This window comes from Eretmochelys imbricata, chromosome 2 (assembly GCF_965152235.1).
Source record: "Eretmochelys imbricata isolate rEreImb1 chromosome 2, rEreImb1.hap1, whole genome shotgun sequence".
Classification (NCBI taxonomy): Eukaryota; Metazoa; Chordata; order Testudines; family Cheloniidae; genus Eretmochelys; species Eretmochelys imbricata.
In genome coordinates, this window is record NC_135573.1 from 266,889,559 (window position 1) to 266,911,894 (window position 22,336).

General features: G+C 51.7%; 1 protein-coding gene across 1 annotated transcript; it reads right to left on the bottom strand.

The window, feature by feature from the left end:
- Positions 1 to 1,528: 1,528 nt before the first annotated feature.
- On the bottom strand, positions 1,529 to 8,607 carry LOC144260058 (uncharacterized). The gene is made up of 4 exons (XM_077808576.1): positions 8,496 to 8,607; positions 6,950 to 7,076; positions 6,042 to 6,149; positions 1,529 to 2,862 (listed from the first exon to the last, which is right to left on the bottom strand). The coding sequence occupies exons 1-4, from the start codon at positions 8,544 to 8,546 to the stop codon at positions 1,634 to 1,636; spliced, it is 1,515 nt and encodes a 504-aa protein (XP_077664702.1). The 5' UTR covers positions 8,547 to 8,607; the 3' UTR covers positions 1,529 to 1,633.
- Between the last annotated feature and the right edge of the window lie 13,729 nt (positions 8,608 to 22,336).

The window sequence follows — 22,336 nt, forward strand, 5'->3', positions numbered from 1 at the left end:
GGAACACATGAGTTATGAGGAGAGGCTGAGGGAACTGGGATTGTTTATTCTGCGGAAGAGAAGAATGAGGGGGGATTTGATAGCTCCTTTCAACTACCTGAAAGGGGGTTCCAAAGAGGATGGCTCTAGACTGTTCTCAGTGGTAGCTGATGACAGAACAAGGAGTAATGGTGGGGAGATTTAGGTTGGATATTAGGAAAAACTTTCACTAGGAGGGTGGTGAAACACTGGAATGCGTTACCTAGGGAGGTGGTGGAATCTCCTTCCTTAGAGGTTTTTAAGGTCAGGCTGGACAAAGCTCTGGCTGGGATGATTTAGTTGGGGATTGGTCCTGCTTTGAGCAGGGCGTTGGACTAGATGACCTCCTGAGGTCCCTTCCAACCCTGATATTCTATGATCACAATATAGAAGTACCTTCACTGGGAGAAAATGCCAGGCACTACAGAGCTCTTTCATCTCGCGGAGAAAGGCACAACAAGAACCAAGACCTGGAAGCTGAAGTCAGACAAAGGCAAGTTAGAAATAAGGCACATGTTTCTAACAGTGAGGGTGAATAACCATCGGAACAAACTACCAGCAAAAAGAGCGGATTCTCCATCTCTTGATCAAGACTGGTTGTGTAACCCACACACCTCCTGGGTGTGGTGTTGTGTCCCATCTAGTGGCACCTAGACCACTTAGAAAGAGAGAAATTAATGAGTCTGCTCTACAGCCTTAGCTAGCAGCCAGCTGGCTTTTAGCTCATGTGGTAGAGGCTCATGCACTAAGCTCCAGAGGTCCCTGGTTCAGTCCCGCCCGCCAATGACCGGGGTCTGTCGGCATCACAGTTGCCTTTCTGGAAGATGCTTTAGTCAAACACAAGAGACTGGGTTCAATACAGGGGTAACAGGGTGAAACTGAACAGCCTGTGCTAGACAGATGGTGAGACTAGATGATCCAATGGTCCCTTCTGGCCTTCAGCACTATGAATCCATTAAACTACTGCACCATGTCATGGTTTTCACCTGCATATGCCTCTCCCACCACACAGACACCCAACCGTCCTGCCCTTTACGGGGCCGGTGAAATATAGAGAGGTTGGAAATCCTGCCTGTCCTAGGATAACTACACAGAGGAGAGAACAGAAGGGCTTTATGGGGGTTCACAGGAAGGACAAGGCCCTCTATAATGATTCAAATACATCAAAGAAACAATAAGTGCTGTGAGACTGTGGCTGCTTTGAGGCAATGGAGGTGAAGCTCCTTCACCTTCTCCGGGGTGGAGTGCGTATCTGTAGTGTTTCTTCCCCTCCATTCTCTGCCAGGAGCTATGAAGGGCTGATGGCTCCGGGGGTGGTTTCTCCGAGTCCCTGTGGAAGCAGTTTCCCCTCCACGGGGGAAGTGAGGAGGGAGTTTGGGGCAGGACGACTGCATTGACTACGGTCTAGTCTACACTACCATGCGCCGCTGTAGTGCGTACGGCGAAGATGCACTGTGCCATAGGAGAGCGCTCGCCCATCGGCATAATCACTCCACCTCACACCGTGCTAAGTCCATGTAACTTGCGTCGCTTGTGTGTGTGGGGGGGGGGGGGGGCTTTTTCACATCCCCGAGCAACTCAGTTACATTGACCTAAGTGGTAGTGTAGACAAGGCCTATGTCTGCACCCTTTGGTGGGTTCTCTGGTGTTTGGCGAGGGAGTCTTTCCGCCGGAAGTGTTTCCCGCACTCCGAGCAGGCGTAGGGCCGCTCGTCCGTGTGGATCCGGAGGTGGGACACCATCTGCTGCTTCTGCCGGAAGCGTTTCTCGCACTCCGAGCAGGCATAGGGCCTCTCGCCCGTGTGGATTCTCTGGTGTCTCCTCAGCTTCTGCTTCTCCCTGAAGCTGAGCGGGCACTCAGGGCAGCGGAAGGGCCTCTCATCCGTGTGGATTCTCTGGTGCGTGGTCAGCTCCTGCCTGCGCCGGAAGCTCTTCCCGCAGAGCGGGCAGTTGTAGGGCCGCTCCCCGGTGTGGATCCGGCGGTGCGGAATCAGCTGCTGCCGCTGTCTGAAGCGCCTCCCGCAGTCGGCACACTGGTAGGTCCGCTCGCTGGCGTGCGCTCGCCGGTGCGTTAGGAAGTCGTGCCTGTGAGCGAAGACGGCCTTGCACTTGGGGCAGGTGAAGGCCCGCCCTGTGGCCTGGCTCCCCTCAGAGCCACCTTCTCCCACGTGGGTTTTCTGGTGGACCCTGAGCGCCTGCTTCCAGCGGAAGCTCTTGGCACACTGCGTGCAGGGGTAGGGCCGCTCCCCCGTGTGGATCCGGCTGTGCGACACCAGCTGCTGCTTCTGCCGGAAGCTCTTGCCACAGATGGCGCAGGGGTACGGCCGCTCCCCCCTGTGCATCTTCTTGTGGGTGCAGAGATTGGCGGTCTGGCTGAACCTCTTCCCACAGTGAGTGCAAAGGTAGGGCTTCTCCCCCGTGTGGGTCCTCTGGTGCCTCCTGAGGTCCTGCCGTAGCCGGAAGCACTTCCCACACACTTGGCACTGGTGTGGATCCTTTATCTTGTGGACGCTGCGTTTGTGTCTGCTAAGGACTCTCTCTCCCTTGAAGCCAAGTCCACACATGTGACACGTAGCTGGGCTCTGGCTCGTCTTTGGTCTTCCCTGCGCAGGGAGCCTCGGAGGTTCCTGGCCACCCCTTTCGCAGTCCCTTGGGGTAGCTGGCTCATTCCCCGCCAAGATCAGCTGCAGCCTCAGCGACCTGCGCTGTGTCTGGCAAGTTTCTTCCAGCTCGGGGCTCTGGAAAACTCTCTCTTCCGACCTACTCGGTAAAGTCCCATGTGGCTCCAAGTTCTCAGGACCTTCCTCCTGCTGCTGCTGCTCAGTTCTGCTCAGGCCTGCACCCTCTGGAGAGGAGAATCCAGACATTACTTCATGTTTTGCTGACAACACCACTGCTCCTAGGCAGTCGGGGAGGGGTTTCTATGGCAGAATCATCTCATCCGCAATGACAGGGGACACCCCTAAAAATGGGACATTCCTACACGGGTCAATTGTGAGCAGATGCTTAACACAATTAATGTTTATGATAAAGGGGAAAGATCTTGGGCTAAAATAGGGAGAGAAGAGGTTAAAGAATATTTGGATGTTAGATGCATTTAAGTCAGCAGGGCCTGATGAAGTTCACCCTTGGGCAGAGGTGCCCAAACTGTGACATGAAGGAAAATTCAGGGGAGCAGCGGGGCCCAGGCCAACTCCCAGGGTGGGCAGGGAGGGAGCACCACCCAGCCCCGTGCTGCTTCCAGCTCTGCTTGAGCCCCGCCTCCAGCGGCAGCCCCGCACCTGGCCGTGGCTCTGCACCCGGCCCAGGCCCTGTTCCTGGTCCCGGAGCCACGCTCAGCTGTGGCCCCAATCTCAGCCCCTTTACCCTGTCCACATACCCTATCCTAGGAGCCACGGTCCCGCTCCCGGCCCTGGCTCCAGGGGGGTGGACAGGGGCAAAGGGGGCTGCGACCCTGAAAAGTTTGGGGACCACTGCACTATGGTACTTAAGGAACCAGTTGAAGCACTCTCTGAAACATTAGGGATTATCTTTGAGAACTCATGGAGGACGGGTGAGGACGCAGAGGACTGGAGAAAGGTGAACATAGTACCTATTTTTAAAAAGTGGGCAAAGGAGGCCTGGGGAACTATGGACCAGTCAGCCTAACTTGGATATCCAGAAAGGTAGCAGAACAAATTATTAAACAATCAATTTGTTCAAACCTAGAGGATAATAATGTAAGTAACAGCCAATATGGATTTGTCAAGAACAAATCATGTCAAACCAATCTAATTTCCTTCTTTGGCAGGGTAGTTGGGCTAGTGGATGGGGGGAAGCGGTAGATGTGATATGCCTTGACATTAGTGAGGCTTCTGACACAGTCCCACATGACACTCTCATACGCAAACTAGGGAAACGTTGTACAGATGAAATTACCATAAGATGGGTGCACAACTGGTTGCTAAACTGAACTCAAAGAGTAGTTATCAATGATTCGCTGTCATAAGAATGTAAGAACGGCCACACTGGGTCAGACCAAAGTCCATCCAGTCCAGTATCCTGTCTACCGACAGTGGCCAATGCCAGGTGCCCCAGAGGGAGCGAACCTAACAGGTAATGATCTAGTGATCTGTCTCCTGCCATCCATCTCCACCCTCTGACAATCAGAGGCTAGGGACACCGTTCCTTACCCATCCTGGCTAATAGCCACCAATGGACTTAACCTCCATGAATTTATCCAGTTCTCTTTTAAACCCTGTTATAGTCCTAGCCTACACAACCTCCTCAGGCAAGGAGTTCCACAGGTTGACTGTGCGTTGACCGAAGAAGAACTTCCTTTTATTTGTTTTAAACCTGCTGCCCATTAATTTCATTTGCTGGCCCCCAGTTCTTATATTATGGGAACAAATAAATAACTTTTCCTTATTCCCTTTCTCCACACCACTCATGATTGTATAGACCTCTATCATAAGTGGGAGGATCCAAAAGGGGCTGTTCTGGGTCTGTACTATTCAATAATTGTATTAAATGACTTGGATAATGGAGTAGTGAATATGCTTCTAAAATTTACAGATGAAATCCAGCTGGGAGGGGTTGTAAGCACTTTGGGGGACAGGATTAGAATTCAAAATGATCTTGATAAATTGAAGAACTGGTCTGAAAGCAGTGAGATGGCATTCAGTGAAGAAAAGTGCAAAGGACTACACTGAGGAAGGAAAAATCAAATTCACAAATACAAAATGGCAAATAATTGGCTAAGTAGCTCTACTGCAGAACAGGGTCTTGCAGTTATAGTGGATCACAAATTGAATAGGATTCAACAATATGACACAGTTGCAAAAAAGGCTAATATCATTATGGGGTGTATTAACAAGAGTGTCATATGTAAGACATGGGAGGTCATTGTTCCACTCTACTCAGGACGCTTGAGGTCTCAGCTGGAGCACTGTGTCCAGTTCTGGGTGCCACACTTAAGGACAAATTGGAGAGAGTCCAGAGCAGAGCAACAAAAATGATCAAAGATTTAGAAAACCTGCCCTCTGAGGAAAGGTTGAAAGAACTGGGCATGTTTAATCTAGAGAAGAGAAGTCTGGGAGGCAGGGAGGTGTGGGAAACTAATAACAGTCTTCAAATATGTTAAGAGTTGTCAGAAGGAGGATGGGGACCAATTGTTCTCCATATACCCAGAGGGTAGGACAAGAAATTATTAGCTTAGTTTGCAGCAAGGGAGATTTAGGTTGACTGTGAGGGAAATGTTTCTAATTCTTAGGACAGTTAAGCACAAGAACACCTTACTCAGGGAGGCTGTGGAATCGCTCTCACTGGAGGTTTTTAAAAACAGGTTGGACAAACACCTATCAGGGATGGTCTAGGTTTACTTGGTCCCGCCTTAGCACAGGGGGATGGACTAGATAACCCCCCAAGATCCCTTCCAGCCCTACATTGCTATGATCCTCAGGCACTTACTGCTTTGGCTGGAGCCTGGCCCCAGGGTAATGTTTTGAGAGAGGTATGGGAAAGGCTGGAGGGTTCTGGAGAGCCTGGGAGTTAAGACAATCGGTGAAATTCAGTGGAGTTGCACCAGCAGTGACTTGGTTTAATCCTTGGGACAGAACATAAAAGGCTGCCATTTTAGGGCCTCTGAAAGGCATGCAGGAGGTGATAATGCCAGTGATCAGGGAGGCCTGTGTGTGGAGTCGGGGGTGGGGTGGGGGGGGAGGGAAGGTCCGACACTGCACTGGGAAGTAGGATTGGTTGGGATTCTGACCCGGAGCAAGATTTCTGCCAAAACCCCCTATTAATCCTGGGAGTGTACTGCCTGCTGCCAGCTCCCCAGCTTGATCCTGGGCCCAAGAGCCAGCTGGTGGAGGGGGTGAGCTGGGCATGCATGTTTGTGGGTTTGACACTTGCCAGAACAGCCCTGCTTATAAAAACAATGCAGGAGAGAGACTGGGGCAGCAGCCTGTGACAGGGGCACTTGTCCCCAGCTCTGGGGTCTATAGTCAGAGCAGGTCTGACACAGTTTAGGTTATAACTGCTCACCATGCAAGGTGCATTCCAGCCTCTCTCTTTCCTCCTGCTGATCCATGACCCACGGCTCTTCCCCTCGTTCGATCCGCGATAACACATCAGGCGTGGTGCCTGCATGGCCTATTTGTGGGGACATAGATCAGAGGATGTTATGGTTTGCATTGCCACCATGGAATGCGTGTTACAAAGCCGTGTGAATGGTTTGACACCAGTTCCCTCCCTTTGCTACAAGCACCATTTATTATGAATGGATTTAAAGCACAGATATCAAGGTACTCCCCCTTCCACCATCTAGCTGCTCCTTAGAAATGGATGCACCCTTTACAGTAAGATCCCAATTACGTCCCTCCCCTGCCCTTAAATCACTTTTAAAAAAAAAAATCAAACACTTTCTGTTTACAGTCCAGGCCCCCATTGCACGTTTGAGGCCAGTCCTCTGAATGACAGGCTTGCAAGAAGCTCTGGCTGCAGCTGGCTTGGTGTATGTAGCTTGAAACCATTACAGCTTTGTTTTCCTTTGTACGGCACCTTTCAGTTTCTAAGACTTCTGCCTCTCTGCAGGGGAGGCAGCCATTTTGCTATCAGAGTTGCTGCAGCTGTTTATAGAAGAGACTATATGCACACACTTTGCTCTTTCATGGAGACTTTCCTTTTGTTCTTTCTTGTTGCTATTTTCCTTTAATCTAAAATACACATCATTTTGGATTAAAACAATACGGTTGCTTTTTGTGTGGACACATGACAGCTGGAAATAGAAAACAGGAACAAAGCTGTTTGGTTTTTTTTAAACCCTCCTTAGGGGTTTACTCTAACAGGCCCAGCGATTTAGGAAATGCATGACTGGAGGTGAGCTCCACCCTTAAAACACATGGATGAATTTTGCAAAGCTCAGAGAGTATAAGAAGAAAATGGACTTTTACCCAGGGAAATCAGATTGTCATAATGTGCCTTCATCACATCCCGATACAGCTCCTTCTGCCACTCTGCCAGCATCTCCCACTCCTCCCGGGTGAAATAGATGGCAATGTCCTCAAATGTCACCAGGACCTGGAATTGCAAGAGTTACTCAGCACCTTCTCTGCAGCTACCTCCTGACACCTGCACCCACAATCAGTGGCCACTTTATATCATTTTTGACTAAATTATTTGATCAAAGTAATACACTAAGTCAGTACCAGAGCGGAAACAGCAGGTAGGTGTCCTGGCTCCCAGTCCACTGCTCTAACCACTACACTACAGTAGGTTGTTATTTTGAGAGCTTCCTTCAGAGCAATCTTGAATTTGTTTTGCGTTGTGTAATGCAGGTTACTCTGCTAGATGTAATAAATAACCACTATGATGTTTTGCATTGTGGCAGGCTTGTCACGTTTCTTTATTAGGCGTGGGCTTTGAACTATATTGATTTTACAATATGCTCACTGCTCCGCTTCTTCCAAGTGGGACAGGAGCCCTGTTACGCAAGGCACTATCCAGACCCAGAGACAGTCCCTGCACCAAGACAGGTAAAGGGCAATGTTCCAGTATTTGTCACAGAGAGCAGGGTAGAAGGGAGAGCACTGGGTAGATTAAGGCCAGTGTTGAGATTTCTCAAAGGAAAAGGGGCTGCACAAGCTGGTGTTAACTGAAATGGTTTCATGACATTAGTTGGTTAGACATTACTGGTTTGAATTGATACCTAACCTTTGCAGCAGTGTGATGCAGCCTGAGAACCGCCCCATGAAACACGCCCGCTGGAGCATGGTGTGTAGGGTGACCAGATGGCAACTGTGAAAAAACGGGGCAGGGGTAATAGGCGCCTATATAAGAAAAAGTCCCCAAAAATGGGACTATCCCTATAAAAACGGGACATCTGGTCACCCTAGTGGTGTGGGACCATTCTGGTGAGTCTCCCCCTCTCCTGATGTCGGAGTGGAGAGCAGCCTCAGGTCCTGACACCCAAACAAACAAAAAGTTGGAAGGTAACTTGTTATGTGCAAGCGGAAGGCCCCGTTTTACTCCCACTGTTGTCAATGGAGAGTTTTGCTGTTCAGCAGGAGCCCAGATTTGGATGAAACAAACAAAGCAACATGTATTTAACCCCCCCCCAGGCCTCCACCAACACCATCAGAGCCAGGCGCTTTGCGGGGTGAGCATTCAGCACTTCAGTCCTTCTCCTTAGCACGCTAGCCCCGTGGAAAGCGGCTGGTGGGGGCCTGTCAGGTCCCGGCTGCCCCTCCCAGAGGGGTCCACTGCCACTTTCCAGCAGGATGCTCCGCCACAGACAGCGCCTTGCCAGGAGATCAGCCAGGCGGCTGCGCTGGGGAAAACGGGATCTGCCCCTTGATAAGCGGGGCCAGGGCTCGATGGGCCACAGCCAGACCTGCTCGCTGCAGGGCCACCGACAGCCGAAGGAGCAGCCGCTCCCACCGGCCCGGAATCCGGCCTGGTGCCTCCCCGCTGCCGCGCATTTGACTGCCTGGCTCCTACCTGCAGAGCGGCCCCGGCTGGCGTCGCCTCTTCGGCGTCTCCCCCCTGCATGCCGAGCCGCTCCTCGCCGCTGCAAGAGCCGGAAAACTCCCCCTGCAGCCTGCGGCCCTGGCGTGGGCTCGCTGCCGGAGACGGGAAGTCGAGCGAGCCAGAGCGGGAGCTCACACCCAGAAGTCCCCGGGCCAGAGCTGGGCTGTTTCAGGGACCGGAAAAGGCCCTTTATAGAACCGTGCCTGCAGCCAGGGCAGGGGGCTTGGCCCACAGGACAGTGGTTCTCAGCCAGGGGGACGCAGAGATCTACCGGGGGGACATCAGCTCCTCTAGAGATTTGCCTAGTTTTACAGCAGGTTACATGAAAAGCGCCAGCGAAGTCAGTCCAAACTAAAATTTCATACAGACAATGGCTTGTTTATACTGCTCTGTATGCTAGACACTGACATGTAAGTACAGTATTTATACTGCAAGGGATTTATTTTGTAATTATATGGTAAGGATGAGAAAGCCAGCAATGTTTCAGTAAGAGTGGGGCTGTGACACTTGTATTTTTAGGTCTGATTTTGTAAGCAAGTGGTTTTTAAGTGAGGTGGAACTTGGGGGTACGCAAGACAAATGAGACTCTGAAAGGGGTTCAGTCGTCTGGAAAGGTTGGGAGCCACTGGTCTAGGAAACAGGTCTTGCCGGCTGCAGAGCGATGGGGGCGAGGAGTCTGAGAGCTGTGGAGGGGAGCAGGGTCAGAGAGTTACACCTGGCTGCGCATGCAGGGGGTGCCCAGGTTACGGAGAACTCAGAGCGAGGGGCGAGCTGGGAATTACTGGCTTATTGCATTAGAGAGATAAGGTGGGGGAGGCAATATCTTTACTGGGCCAACTTCTGTTGGGGAGAGAGACTGAGCTCTGGCCACACAGAGCTATTCACACGTGTGTGTAAGCCCCTCATGCAGAGGCTTGCAGAAGGAGAGGGGGGAGAGGGCGCGTAGGTGGCAATCATAAACCGTCTCTGCATTCGTCCCTGCAACGTAGCCTTGGACAGGGCCCTGTGGCATACCACCGCTGCATGGAGCAATGGGCATGGTCCCTGGAGCTTTGGGAGAGACTGTGCCCCAACCTCTCCCCCATCCCCTTAAAGAGGTGTGACTCCTGCTCCTCCTGCCCCAAGGCCAGCCTGGAGCCCTGGGCACAGCCGGGCCCTTAATGTTGCATTGAATTATGAACTATCCCACCTGCTTCAGTAATGCAAAAGCCCTGCATTATCTTGTTGGCTGAGCTTGTGAAGGCTCATCTCAACACCATTTCTCCATCTGTCTGTCTGTAAGGCACACGACACGATAACTTTGGAACACTGCATCCTGTCATTTCCAAAATCGCAGGCACTGTTCTAGGCATCAGAAGCCAGGACCCTATTGATTTTGGGAAGAAATCAGAAAACCAAAAAGGGGAAAGTGAGGAACACATGAAGCCCCTGCCAGCTCTTTAGCAGGGCCACAGCACCTAGAGCTCAAACAACTGGTTGATGGCCCCATTAACACCTGTCAGCATAACAAAACCTGCTTATCTCTGCTCATCGGGTGAAGTGAGCTGTATCTCATGAAAGCTTATGCTCAAATAAATTTGTTAGTCTCTAAGGTGCCACAAGTCCTCCTTTTCTTTTTGCGAATACAGACTAACACAGCTGCTACTCTGGAACCCCCTAATAGAGTTTAACAGGTTGGTACCTTGACAGACTTAACTCACGGATAGAAAGAAGAATAGTGTGTGGAAGAGGACTAGCAGGGCATAGGGGAAGGGGAAAATGCAGATGGCCCCTGGCATGGAGGTGGGGGAGGTGGGAAAGGGGCACACAGATGCCCTGGTGGCAGAGGAGGTTGAAGGACCATGGTTCTGAGGCAGTGGGGAAGGGGGCACAAAGGGAGACAGAGCTCCTGGCACAGGGAGTGAATGGGGGATGCTGCTATGGAGGAGAGGGGAATACACTGAACCCCTGGAAAGAGGGAGGCTGTAATTATTGGGCCTGCAAATTTCCCCTAATTCTGAGTTCAATCGTGGGAAAGTGGAGAACATTTTATGGAATGTTTCAATCCCCTAGAACAAAAAATGTTGACGGGAAAAGGTGCAGAAAGGACAGGGCTGAATTAGCCCAAATGAAAAGGCCTCCTGCCGTAACTCAAAGGCTGTGTTAAGATCATGCCTGGTAAACAAGAGACTGGAAATCAGGGAACCAAAATTGGTGTGTCGGAAAGTAGGTCTGATTGGTGGACAAACTAATGAGGAGATGGGCTATTCCACCCATCACTGCCCTGTGAGGTTCTTCACAAGAAAAGACTCTGTGGGGAACATTAATGGAGGCGAAGTGAAGGGACAACGACTGGCTGAAAGAAGGAGTGAGCGTCACCGTCATGGCTGCCATCCCTGCTGTCCTCTAGGGCTCCGGGATTTACTGTATCATCGTTGGGCCTTTGTCATCCTGCTGCTGAGAGATGTCCTGACCAGACCGGGCAGAGAGGGGGACCCAGATGTCACCAGCAGCTCCAGCTCCATCCCCGCCACCATCTGGGATGTGAGACTTTGTCACCCACCTATGCCTCCTTGAGTGCTCTTTTCCTTCCCCAACTTATTTCTTCTCTTTCCTGGCCCGCTCCTTTTTAACTCCTGTCTAATACGAGTCTGGCTTAGCTGCTCAGTAATGTATATTTTGAAACACTGAGGTGAGTCTGTGACCAGAGAGACGGATAAAAATAGTGCCCTAAACCTAAAAAGCCTGATGCTGGTATGAGTTTCATTCATGCAAAGGCCCTGCATTATCTTGTTGGCTGGTGAAAAGGCTTTTCAATGGGGTGTTTGCCCTGGTGCTAAGCAGGTGGAGGTCTCTGTGTACCAAACCCCGAACCTTGCTGAACAAAGCGTGTCATGTTGGGCAGTGAGTGACAGGGTTATATTAATCTCTTCCACTGAAATTAGTACAGTAGGGGACACTGGGGGGACCTGGTACAGGGAAAGGGGGACAGAGCCCCTGGCGGGGGGGAGAAAGGGGGACCCTAGAAGAAGCAGCGAGGGGACCCACAGAACTCCAGGCAGAGGGGAGATTGGAGGAAAGTGCAGGGAGTTCCTGAAACTGGGGGATATGGGGCAGGCAGGGAGCTTGTGGGGCAAATGGAGGGATGCAGGGAGCCTGCAATGAGTTCACCCTACTGCAGCGACAAACCCTGTGCGACCCACTGTAAGAAGTGTATTCACAGGAGACATGAATGGAAATCCCTGATGCAGAAACACATTTTGGCTTCAACTTCCACAAGTGCCCGTCAGTTTTGGGGCGCTCAGGTTTTGGGTGCCCAGCCTGGGACATGCAAACCTGAGAGTCGGAGGCGCTGCACACTCACGACTCCCACTTAAACCAGCTGGAGCTGGGGCTGCTCCGCACGTCTGCCAGTCCGGCCCTGCATTACCCCCCGTGCAGCTGGTGGGTTCCCATTGCCTGTGCAATGGGTTCTCCACCTGCATCCAGCCCCGTGCGCCGGGTAGGTGGGTGGCTTAACTTGCACAGTAATAGATCCACGGAGTTTACAGCTAGAAGGGCCCATTAAGCTCGTCTAGGCTGAACCTGCTGCATGACACACCTAACAGACTTTCACCTGCAATGAGTTCTGGGCGGGCGCTGGAAGCTCCATGTTCAGGGTTCTTTGCAGGAGCTGAACTGGAATCACGCCCTTGCTGTGGCAGGAGCAGCAGGACCAGGCTGACTGTGTGAAGGGCCTCCCAGCACTGTAGCCTCACCGCAGAGCTGCCTATATGGGTCGCTCACCCTGCTGGGTGCTCAGCGTCCGCTGGGCTGGCTAGCGGAACCCCGCCAAAAACTTCCAGTCGGTCAAAACCGTCAAACCCCAAAACATTCAGGTCTCACAAACTGGCAAATTCAGCCCCAAAATCTTCCTGTCACTGGACACGGAGCAAGGGAGGGACACTGAGCTCCAGCCTGGATTATGGGATGGGAACAGGGGAAAGCCAGGCTGTAACAGCAAAGGAGAGGGCAGGATGTGGTGGGAAGGGGGCCGCTGGGGGAATGCAGGCCCCTGTTGCTCAAGAGGCAAGCGAGGGGGAGCAGGCCACGTGCTGGGAGAAGCTGCAGATGTAACCAGTTGCAGTCCCCTCTGCACGCTGATACCACAGGAAGGGTTGAGGCGCAGGACTGGTACTTGTGAGAGCTGGGTTCAGTTCCCAGTTCTGCCACCGACTCCCAGGGACCTTGGGCAAGTCACTTGGTCTCTGTGTCTCAGGTACCCATCTGTAAAATAAGAATCCTTCCTTTGTCTACCTTGTCTGTTTACATTGTGAGTAATTGGAGCAAGGACTGTCTCTCATTCTGTGCGTGCAGCATTTAGCATGGTGGGGCTCCGATCTCAGCAGGGGCCTCTAGGCAATACTCTAATCCAGGGGTGGCCAAACCACATGTGGCTCTTTTACTGTTCAAGTGTGGCTCATGGAGCATCCCATGCCCCCCACACACACCATTTTCCACCTACCAGACAGCTCATGGGTTCTGCCCTGCGGCACGGTGGTGGAGCTAGGGGCTTCAGCCCCTAGCCCCACCACCCTGCCATAGGGCAGATGCTCCAAGCCCTGGCAGGTGTGCCCAGCTCTCAAACATTTGAAGATTATAGTCTGCAGCTCAGAGGGTCAGTAAGTTTGGCCACCCCTGCTCTAATCTAAATAGTAATAACATCAGCAGTGATTGAACTCAGAGCTTCCAGCACCAAAAACTCAGGCATCTCCCACTTGACAGCTACTGCAGGGTGTTTTTAGCTCATGGGGGTTGTGCAACTACTGGGACCAGAAGCAGGGCTGGCTCTCCAGTTTTTGCTGCCCCAAACAGTGAAAAAAACTTGGAAACACTGGTGCCTGGAGCTGGCCCTGACCAGAAGCTAGAGAGAGACAAGAATTCACAGACCACAGGCTAGTATGTTACATAGACATGTTGATAGCTCCTTCTAACAGAGGTGTTTAGATACCACCATGGTAATATGCTGTTAGGTAGCTGGTCAGCCAGGAATACAGGTGAGTGATGGGTGGATCTTTTCAAGATTTTAAGAGTGGTGTAACTCCATTGACCTTTATGGAGGTGTTCCGGCTTGGCATCTCTTTAAAGAGTGTGGCGAATCAGATGTTGGTCAGTTAACATGCAATTCAGCCTGCTTTAATGATAGACTGAAAACACAAAGAGTCACGAGGCATCTGACACTGCGTTATACCAAGGATTTATTTTATCTGCTGTTACTATAAATATAATCTAGGTCTGATGTTCCCATGAGGTTCTATACACATGCTTGCTGAACCTCTATTGAAAGTTTCATTATGTTTTGAAAATAAGGAACATTCCATGTTGAGCAGCCACCTCTGTCATTTCAGAAAGGACGATGGGCTCTAGGTGTGAGCTGTCCAAGGAATTGTCCCTATATCTTCTGCATTATACAAAGTTCCCTTTGTACTGCCTGGCACTGGGCTATTGTAATAAACATTGTGACCAGGTGGCTGGGATAAACTACATGGAGAATGCCACACTCAGGGCAGACTGCAAGAAACAAGGCAGACAATCCCCCCCAAACTGGTGGTTTTCTCTATAATTAGATTCACCAAACCAGTAACTAAAGAGCTTCAGCACCACACTGATTAACCAGAAGCCAGTCCCCTTTAGGCATTCCAGCCCTTGAATCCCATCTTGACAAACAGGTCGAATCTAGTGAGGGATTACACCAGCTGTGTAACCCAAAGGATCACTTACACCCAGGTCAATGTGTCTGTCAGCCAATCCTTCATAAACTAACAAAAGATTTATTACTAAAAGAGCTATTGACTGGTAAAGAATCACATACGTACATCTGCAGTGTTCATAGATCAGGATCACAGCAGAGGTGGAACAGACCCCTGGCTTGCAAAAGTCTCTCTCTGGTAACTGCCAAAAGATGGGAAGGTCCTCAGTCCACAGCTTAAAATGCTCCTTTTAGAGAACAGGAGCAGGAAAGAGGCAAAATGGAGATGTCTCCAGTGTCTTTTATATCCTCTGCCATGTGCATGGAAATTTACTGTCCTAAACAAAGCCCACAGCCTAGGTGCATGGAAAGTTACTGGCCCAAGATGGATCCCAGGTTCACATGTCCACACCACATGTACTTACATGGTTTGCTGAATGACAGGGGCGGCCACTGGCCCCTCGCTGTCTGAGGCATCCACAGGAAAGGCCTACTGGGCGGGATGAGTTTCTTCAATGGCCCATGGTGAGAGTGGAGTGTCCTTAATGGGCCATGGACACCTCGCTGTCTAGCCCTGATGTCAGTCTGGGGGATGTCACCCAGGAACACAACACAGGGTTTGAGATACAGGTAGACAGCCAATATTCCTAACATCAGATACACAGATGATACATGGATCTAACCAGGATCATCATACTTGATAGACTGTAACTTTTCCATTGACAGCTTACATGAGACACTTTGTATAAAATTTGTTACATTTGTAACACTGGCAGCAACAACAATACAAATGGTCATTTTCAATTATACAGCATCACAAACCTAATCAAGGAAATTGCTGATCCGGGGTACATTAGCCTCAATCCTATGGGATTAACAAAAAATTGTTCAAAGCAAAGCAAAACCAGTTGTAATTCTATATCAAACAATATAAATAAGAGCTACAAGAGACCTGTTTCTCTTTGATACTTATCCGGCTCCCTTCACCCCATTATCTGAGCACCTCACAATCTTTGATGCATTTATCCTCACACACCCCTGGGAGGTAGGGTGGTGCTATTATCCCCCTTATACAGAGGGGAAATAGAGGAACAAAGAGGCTAAGTGACTCGTCAAAGGTCACACCACAGGAAGTCTCTGGCAGACCCGGGACTTGAACCCAGCTCTTTCAACACCTAAGCAAGGGGCCTAACCATTGGATCATCTTGCCCTTCTCCAGGTCACCTCTCAGCTTTGCTGGTGCAACTCCCATTGAAGCCAACTGCCAATTTAGCCCACTAGGTTCTAAGGCTGCGCAGCAAGTGTCAGGAGTGATCAATAGCGACCCTCTTCGCAGCCAAAATGAACCTGTCTGTAGCTCCCCCGCCTCCATCAGCTTGCTGTAGACAGAAGAATTCCCCCCCCCAACCTGAAGGGTTTCCCAAAGTATCTCCAGAGTTCTGAGGGCGAGAAGCAGCTGCTAGGACCCTTCACCATGCTGCCGCTGGCTGCCGTTTTCCTGAGAGAACAAAGGGAACCCTGGTCCCAAATGGAGAGACATCAATCCACCTCAGGAGGAGCACCTTCCTCCCCCCGGAAAGAGAGATTCCTGGGTTAAGTCAAAGCCTGAAACTCAAGGGATCCAGACAGCCCCAAAGGGACTTACCAGGCTGTGCACACATGTCCCCCCCCCACCCAAGGAAGTTAGCCCCAGAGAACAGCAGTACCCTGATCTTCACCTTGGGCACCTGTCCCACTCACCTCGCTAATTGTAAAGAACACATGCAGGATAACCCATAACCAGGGATAACAGGAGAACACACACACCCCAATTCTGCCTCGCAGGTGAATTCCCTGGACACTGCTCATTGTCCAGACTCCAAAGCAAGGACTCTGGGAACTCCTCTAGCAAAAAAACCCAACCCTCTTCACCAGCTGCATCAGCAAGGGCCTTTTCCAGCTCCTGCCTCACCCACTCACACCTTTCCCATTCAATCAGGGAGTGCCCCAAGGGGATGCATCCCTTTCAAAAGGTGAAGCACAGAGCCCCTAACAGTGCAAGAAACAGAGGTCTTGACATTTAGGTACTAAGGTGATGGGTGCCTTAGAAATACCTTACCAGCCAGACTAGAGGAGATGCACAGGGGACTAGAATGAGTTTATGGGGTGCCCAGGAGAGACAAAAAAACCCCATTCTGTGCAGGAGGAAACTGCCAGGGCAATGAGCCAGACCCTTGAGCCAAATGAGGCACAGCCCCTCCTGCCAGGATCTCCGGAGGTCTCATGAGCATTTCTCCTGCTCTGATGGAGACCGCATGGGACAAGGAATCAATTCTGCTGCACTTAAAGGAGAGGAAAGTGATCAGGAACCATCAGCATGGATTCACAAGGGCAAGTCATGCCTGACTAATCTAATTGCCTTCTATGACAAGATAACTGGCTCTGTGGATGAGGGGAAAGCAGTGGATGTGTTGTTCCTTGACTTTGCAGAGCTTTTGACACGGTCTCCCACAGTATTCTTGCCAGCAAGTTAAAGAAGTATGGGCTGGATAAATGGACTATAAGGTGGATAGAAAGTGGGCTAGATTGTCGGGCTCAATGGGTAGTGATCAATGGCTCCATGTCTAGTTGGCAGCCGGTGTCAAGTGGAGTGCCCCAAGGGTCGGTCCTGGGGCCGGTTTTGTTCAATATCTTCATAAATGATCTGGAGGATGGTGTGGATTGCACTCTCAGCAAGTCTGCAGATGACACTAAACTGGGAGGAGAGGTAAATACACTGGAGGGTAGGGATAGGATACAGAGGGACCTAGACAAATTGGAGGATTGGGCCAAAAGAAATCTGATGAGGTTCAACAAGGACAAGTGCAGAGTCCTGCACTTAGGACGGAAGAATCCCATGCACTGCTACAGGCTAGGGACCGAATGGCTAGGCAGCAGCTCTGCAGAAAAGAACCTAAGGGTTACAGTGGAGGAGAAGCTAGATATGAGTCAACAGTGTGCCCCTGTTGCCAAGAAGGCCAATGGCATTTTGGGATGTATAAGTAGGGGCATTGCCAGCAGATCGAGGGACGTGATCGTTCCCCTCTATTCGACACTGGTGAGGCCTCATCTGGAGTACTGTGTCCAGTTTTGGGCCCCACACTACAGGAAGGATGTGGAAAAATTGGAAAGAGTCGAGCAGAGGGCAACAAAAATGATTAGGGGTCTGGAACACATGACTTATGAGGAGAAGGTGAGGGAACCGGGATTGTTTAGTCTGCGGAAGAGAAGAATGAGGGGGGATTTGATAGCTGCTTTCAACTACCTGAAAGGGGGTTCCAAAGAGGATGGCTCTAGACTGTTCTCAATGGTAGCAGATGACAGAACAAGGAGTAATGGTCTCAAGTTGCAGTGGGCAAGGTTTAGGTTGGATATTAGGAAAAACTTTTTCACTAGGAGGGTGGTGAAACACTGGAATGTGTTACCTAGGGAGGTGGTGGAATCTCCTTCCTTAGAAGTTTTTAAAGTCAGGCTTGACAAAGTCCTGGCTGGGATGATTTAATTGGGGATCGGTCCTGCTTTGAGCAGGGGGTTGGACTAGATGACCTCCTGAGGTTCCTTCCAACCCTGATATTCTATGATTCTATGAATGGCTTTGGGAAAGGGCTGGTTTCCCTCTGTCTCAGCTATAGTGGCTTCCCTTCCTCCACTTCCTATTATTGTGCACGCTCAGTTAGAGGGGGGCCATACATGGGATGGCCAGAGGGGGACCTGTGGATGGGGTGCCTAGAGAGGGGACCCATGGATGGGGCGGCTCCCCAGCCTTCCCCTCTGGATTTTCGCATGGGTGTGCTGAGAACTCTGGGGTGTCTCTGCCGGGAGGCCCCTGGCGATTGGGGAGGTGGGAGAGCTGACTGAAGCTCCTCTTGCAGGCCAGGCAGGGGCAGGGGCACCCCAGCGTGGGTTCTTGTTATACCAAGGGGGAGGGATAGCTCAGTGCTTTGAGCATTGGCCTGCTAAACCCAGGGTTGTGACTTCAATCCTTGAGGGGGCCATTTAGGGATCTGGGGCAAAAATTGGGGGATTGGTCCTGCTTTGAGCAGAGGGTTGGACTAGATGACCTCCTGAGGTCCCTTCCAACCCTGATAATCTATGATTCAATAAAATAAAAACCAGTAGGATCTTATTAAAGGGACAAGGCAAAATGCCACATTTATTGTAAATATAATAATAAAAAATATAAAAAACTCACACTGTTGTATTGTTGCTTATTCCTTACTTATCTATCCATCTATCTATTCATTCATTCATTCCAGTTCTGCATAGGGGTTATAGTTACCAGCCTAGAAGTTGCCCGTCACAGAGTACTGGCCAGGTAACCTGTACACGAGAGTGGAGCCAAGTCTGTGTCAGATACACATCCGATGCTCCTGGAGGGTGGTGGCAGAACCAGAGACTCAAAGTTCTCAGTCCTTAGAGAGTCCACTTTTATAGGAATTTATTCCTATGCCAGTCCATGGAAATTGCTTTGTCATATTGTAGTCATGAGGGCTCCAGGACAGCTGTCAGCTTTCTTCATCCTTTGAATTGGTCGGGTGGATTCCAGTTTGCCCTCCGGGGGTTCTCTGGTTGTTTCCACCTGGCACCTTCTTCAGCTGATTGATACCGAATTCCTTGGCTGGCACTTCGCCGATGATTCAAAACCCACCACTCATTCACATACATTCTTTACTTTAATAAGAACACACTTATCATTTCACTGAGTATTGTTATTTATTTGAGACTCCCTGTCTCTTAACACTCCTGATACAAACTATAGAGGGTGGGAGTCTGGAGGTGATGTTTCTATGAGCGCCCCGCTCCAACGAAGGGCCTTTCCGGGTTGTTGTTACAAAGAAACATGTCAATCTCCATTACAAAATATCAGTTTACAGAGCAGAGTCAATTGAGCAGAACCATTCAAGAAAGTAAAGTTAATTGAGTGGTTTACCTTCATAAACCTCAATCTCAATTACACTCAAGAGAAAGTGTCAACTCAGAGAGAGTAGAGTGGATTGAGGGGTTTAGGTTTACAAGTGTCAATCTCAAGAACACCAAGTTTCAGAGTAGCAGGTAACAAGTTTGGAGAGAGAGCAGGGTTAATTAACGGCTTCCAAGGCACTTAGAGTTAATTGCCGGTTTGCAAGCTTTAACAGGGACACCCTCAACAGTTATGGGGAGCTGCAAATCAACAGTGCAGAAGTACAATGGTTTCAAACAGGAGAATTACAAATGTTAAGACTATGCCCACTTTCTCCGGTGAATGACCAGGCGGGAGCGCTGGCCGAAGCCCCGCTGGCCCTGGGCGCAGGTGTTGGGCCGCTCCCGGTGCGGGTTCTCCGGCACGCCTGCAGCTCCGGCTTGAGCCAGGAGCCTGTGCGAGCCGCGGCGCCGGGGGAGGGCGGAGAGCCGGCTGAGGCGTTTCCCGCACTCGGGCAGGCGTGGGGCCGCTCCCCCGTGTGCGCGCGCTGGTGACTGCCCAGCTCCTGCCTTCTCTTGAGGCTTCTTCTGGGCTGCCGGCAAGGGGAGACTCAGGCCACGGGCGGCGTGAGGCTGAGTTCCAAGAAACGGGGTTCGTGCGGGTCTGCCGAGCCCTGACCTCCCAGCTTGGGCCAAGGTCTGCTCCGGCCCAGTCCCCAGGGTCCCTCACTGCACGTAGCGCCGCTCGCCATGTCGGGGTGAGGCGGGTCCCCAGGAAAAGATCTCAGTGTTGGGGGGTCTGTATTACGCTCGGGGTCCAGTGCCAGGTATTAAAGCTCGGATACCTTCAGTCTAACTCTGCCTGAGCCCAGCAACATGGAGGGGGGGGGGGGGGGGACAAGGGAAGCTACCCCCAGAGGTTTCTAGCGATTTCCTGCTATGGCCCAGCGCCATCATAGGAAGAGGGGCCCCAGGAGGTGAACGGATCCCACCAGTGCAGGCCTCTTCCTGGGCTTTCAAGCCCACGTTTCCACCAGCTGCCCGGAGGCGCTGAGTTTCTGCCTCTGGTCAGGCTTTGGAGGGAGGCTAGCGGGTGCAGCAGAGCAGCGAGGCCTGGTGGGCTCCCGCTGGCCACTGCTGACCACGTTAGTGGTGCGGGACCCACAAGGCAGGCTGGCTCTCGGTTTAGATCCCTTCTCGGTGCTCAGACCCTGCTTCCCTCAGGGGAAGGGGCTGGAAGGCTGCTCTGCTGGGACCTGCTGCATGGCGCCCAGCCCTTCTACAGTGGAAAGGGGGCATTTCCCGCCCCTGCCTCCCACACAGCATTGGGGAACAGAGGCCTCTGGCCTCCGGGTGGGGCATGACCTAAAATCCCTGGGCTGTGCAGTGGGAGGGGCAGAGATGGAAGGAGGGGCCTGGGGTTGCCAGGGTGGCTGTTGGCTGCCTCTCAGCCTGTGCTTTGTCTCTCCTGAGCTGCCCTAGGCTGGGACCATTGGCAGGAGTCGGCTCCTTCCCCCAGCCCTCCCAGGAGCAGGAGGTCCCTCATCTGCTCCTCGCCTGCCTCTGGCACTTTTCTCTTGGTGGCAGCAGGGGGATGGCCAATGGGAGCAGGCCGCTGCTGCCGCTGGAAGAAAGGAGCTGGGGAAAAGGAGGCGATCCAGCAGGAGATAAAAGGTTCTTCTCCCCACTACTCTGCACTAAGAAGAGGGGCCTCGCACCCTCCTCCCAGCACCCCATTCCTTCCTCTGCCTCTTCAGGGTGAGACCGCAGGGAGAAAGACCTTATCACAGACCCGGGCCTTGCTGAGCCCCAGTCTGTCAGCTGCCCGGATGTTTCTCTAGACCGCTCACAAGTCTTCCAAGCAGCACCCTTCCGGCCCGTCCCCACTCTAAGCTTGCAGGCCAGGTCTGGAAACAAAACCGCCACCTACAAATAAAGCATGAAGTGAAGGCGGCAGGGGGTGAAGGACCCGATTGAGGTTGCGCTTTGAATGTTTACAAAATGGAGTTAATAGATCCTCACTTGGCAGGAGGAGGTCGCCCACGCCTCGGGTGTGCAAGTGGCGACAAGAGACTGCAAGTTTCTCCCCAACTTGCTACCTGAGCGCTTTGCAGAGAGCTAGGCATGATAGCCACCCCCCTGGGGATGGTATTGTAGGGTCCTTCCTACTTGATTTGGAAGTGTTGGACTATAGGATCCAGCAAACCCCTCCAAGCCAGACAGTCAGAGAATCGCCAAAGTCGCAGAGCAGGAGAGCTGGGAGAATTCCCAGCGTGTGCACCCCATTTCCAAAGGCTGCAGACCGGCGGGCTGCTCACCCACTCCTCCTGAGCATCACTCATCGGGGTGGGGGCTCTGCTTTTCACCCAGTCCTGCTGGTTCCCCACCCCTGGCTCTTCCCCTCGTTCCATCTGGGGTAGGGTGTCAGGTGTGGCCCTGTCATAGCCTGGGGTTAGGGGGCAGATGAAGGGGGTGTATTTGGGGATGTATGCTCCCACTCTTGTGTTCACGCCACCCCTTGCACAAGGAACTCTCATCCTCCCCTTGTGCCACAGCTGGCTTCCCTTGCTCCCATCAGATCCCAGCTCCCACAAACCCTGGCACCAGGGACTGGCCGAGGACAGAGGGTGTAAAGATAGCACAAGGAAAACCAGTATCTCCTGATGCTCGGATCGTCTATTCTGTTATCCACTGGACAGCGCTGCCTGACTTCGACTGTAAGTTCCTTGGGGCAGGAACTGTGCCTTGCTCTGCACTGGTACTGTGCCGAGTATGCTGTCATCCCACGGTTAAGTCAGACTGCATTGCCAGGAAGGGGCCAGACCCTAAGTGGCTGTAAATCAGCATAGCCCCAATGACATCAATGGGGGGTTTGGGCCAGTAATTTTACAATAGCCCCTGCTCTGTGCTGGAGGGTGCACAGATTGCTAAAGCATCCAACCACACTAACAGCAACCCTGAGAGAAAAGGCCTCTGGATATTTCGCAGCTCCCCCTGCTCGAAGAGAAGGACACCCAAGGCTCACCCAGCAAGACCAGACTTCTGTAGTTCTCCTTCATCACCTCCCAGTGCAGCTCCTTCTGCCACTCCGCCAGCATCTTCCACTCCCCCGGGGAGAAGTGCACTGAGACATCACCAAAGGTCACCGAGACCTGTAATCACAAACCCGACCCACTCAGTCCCAGCC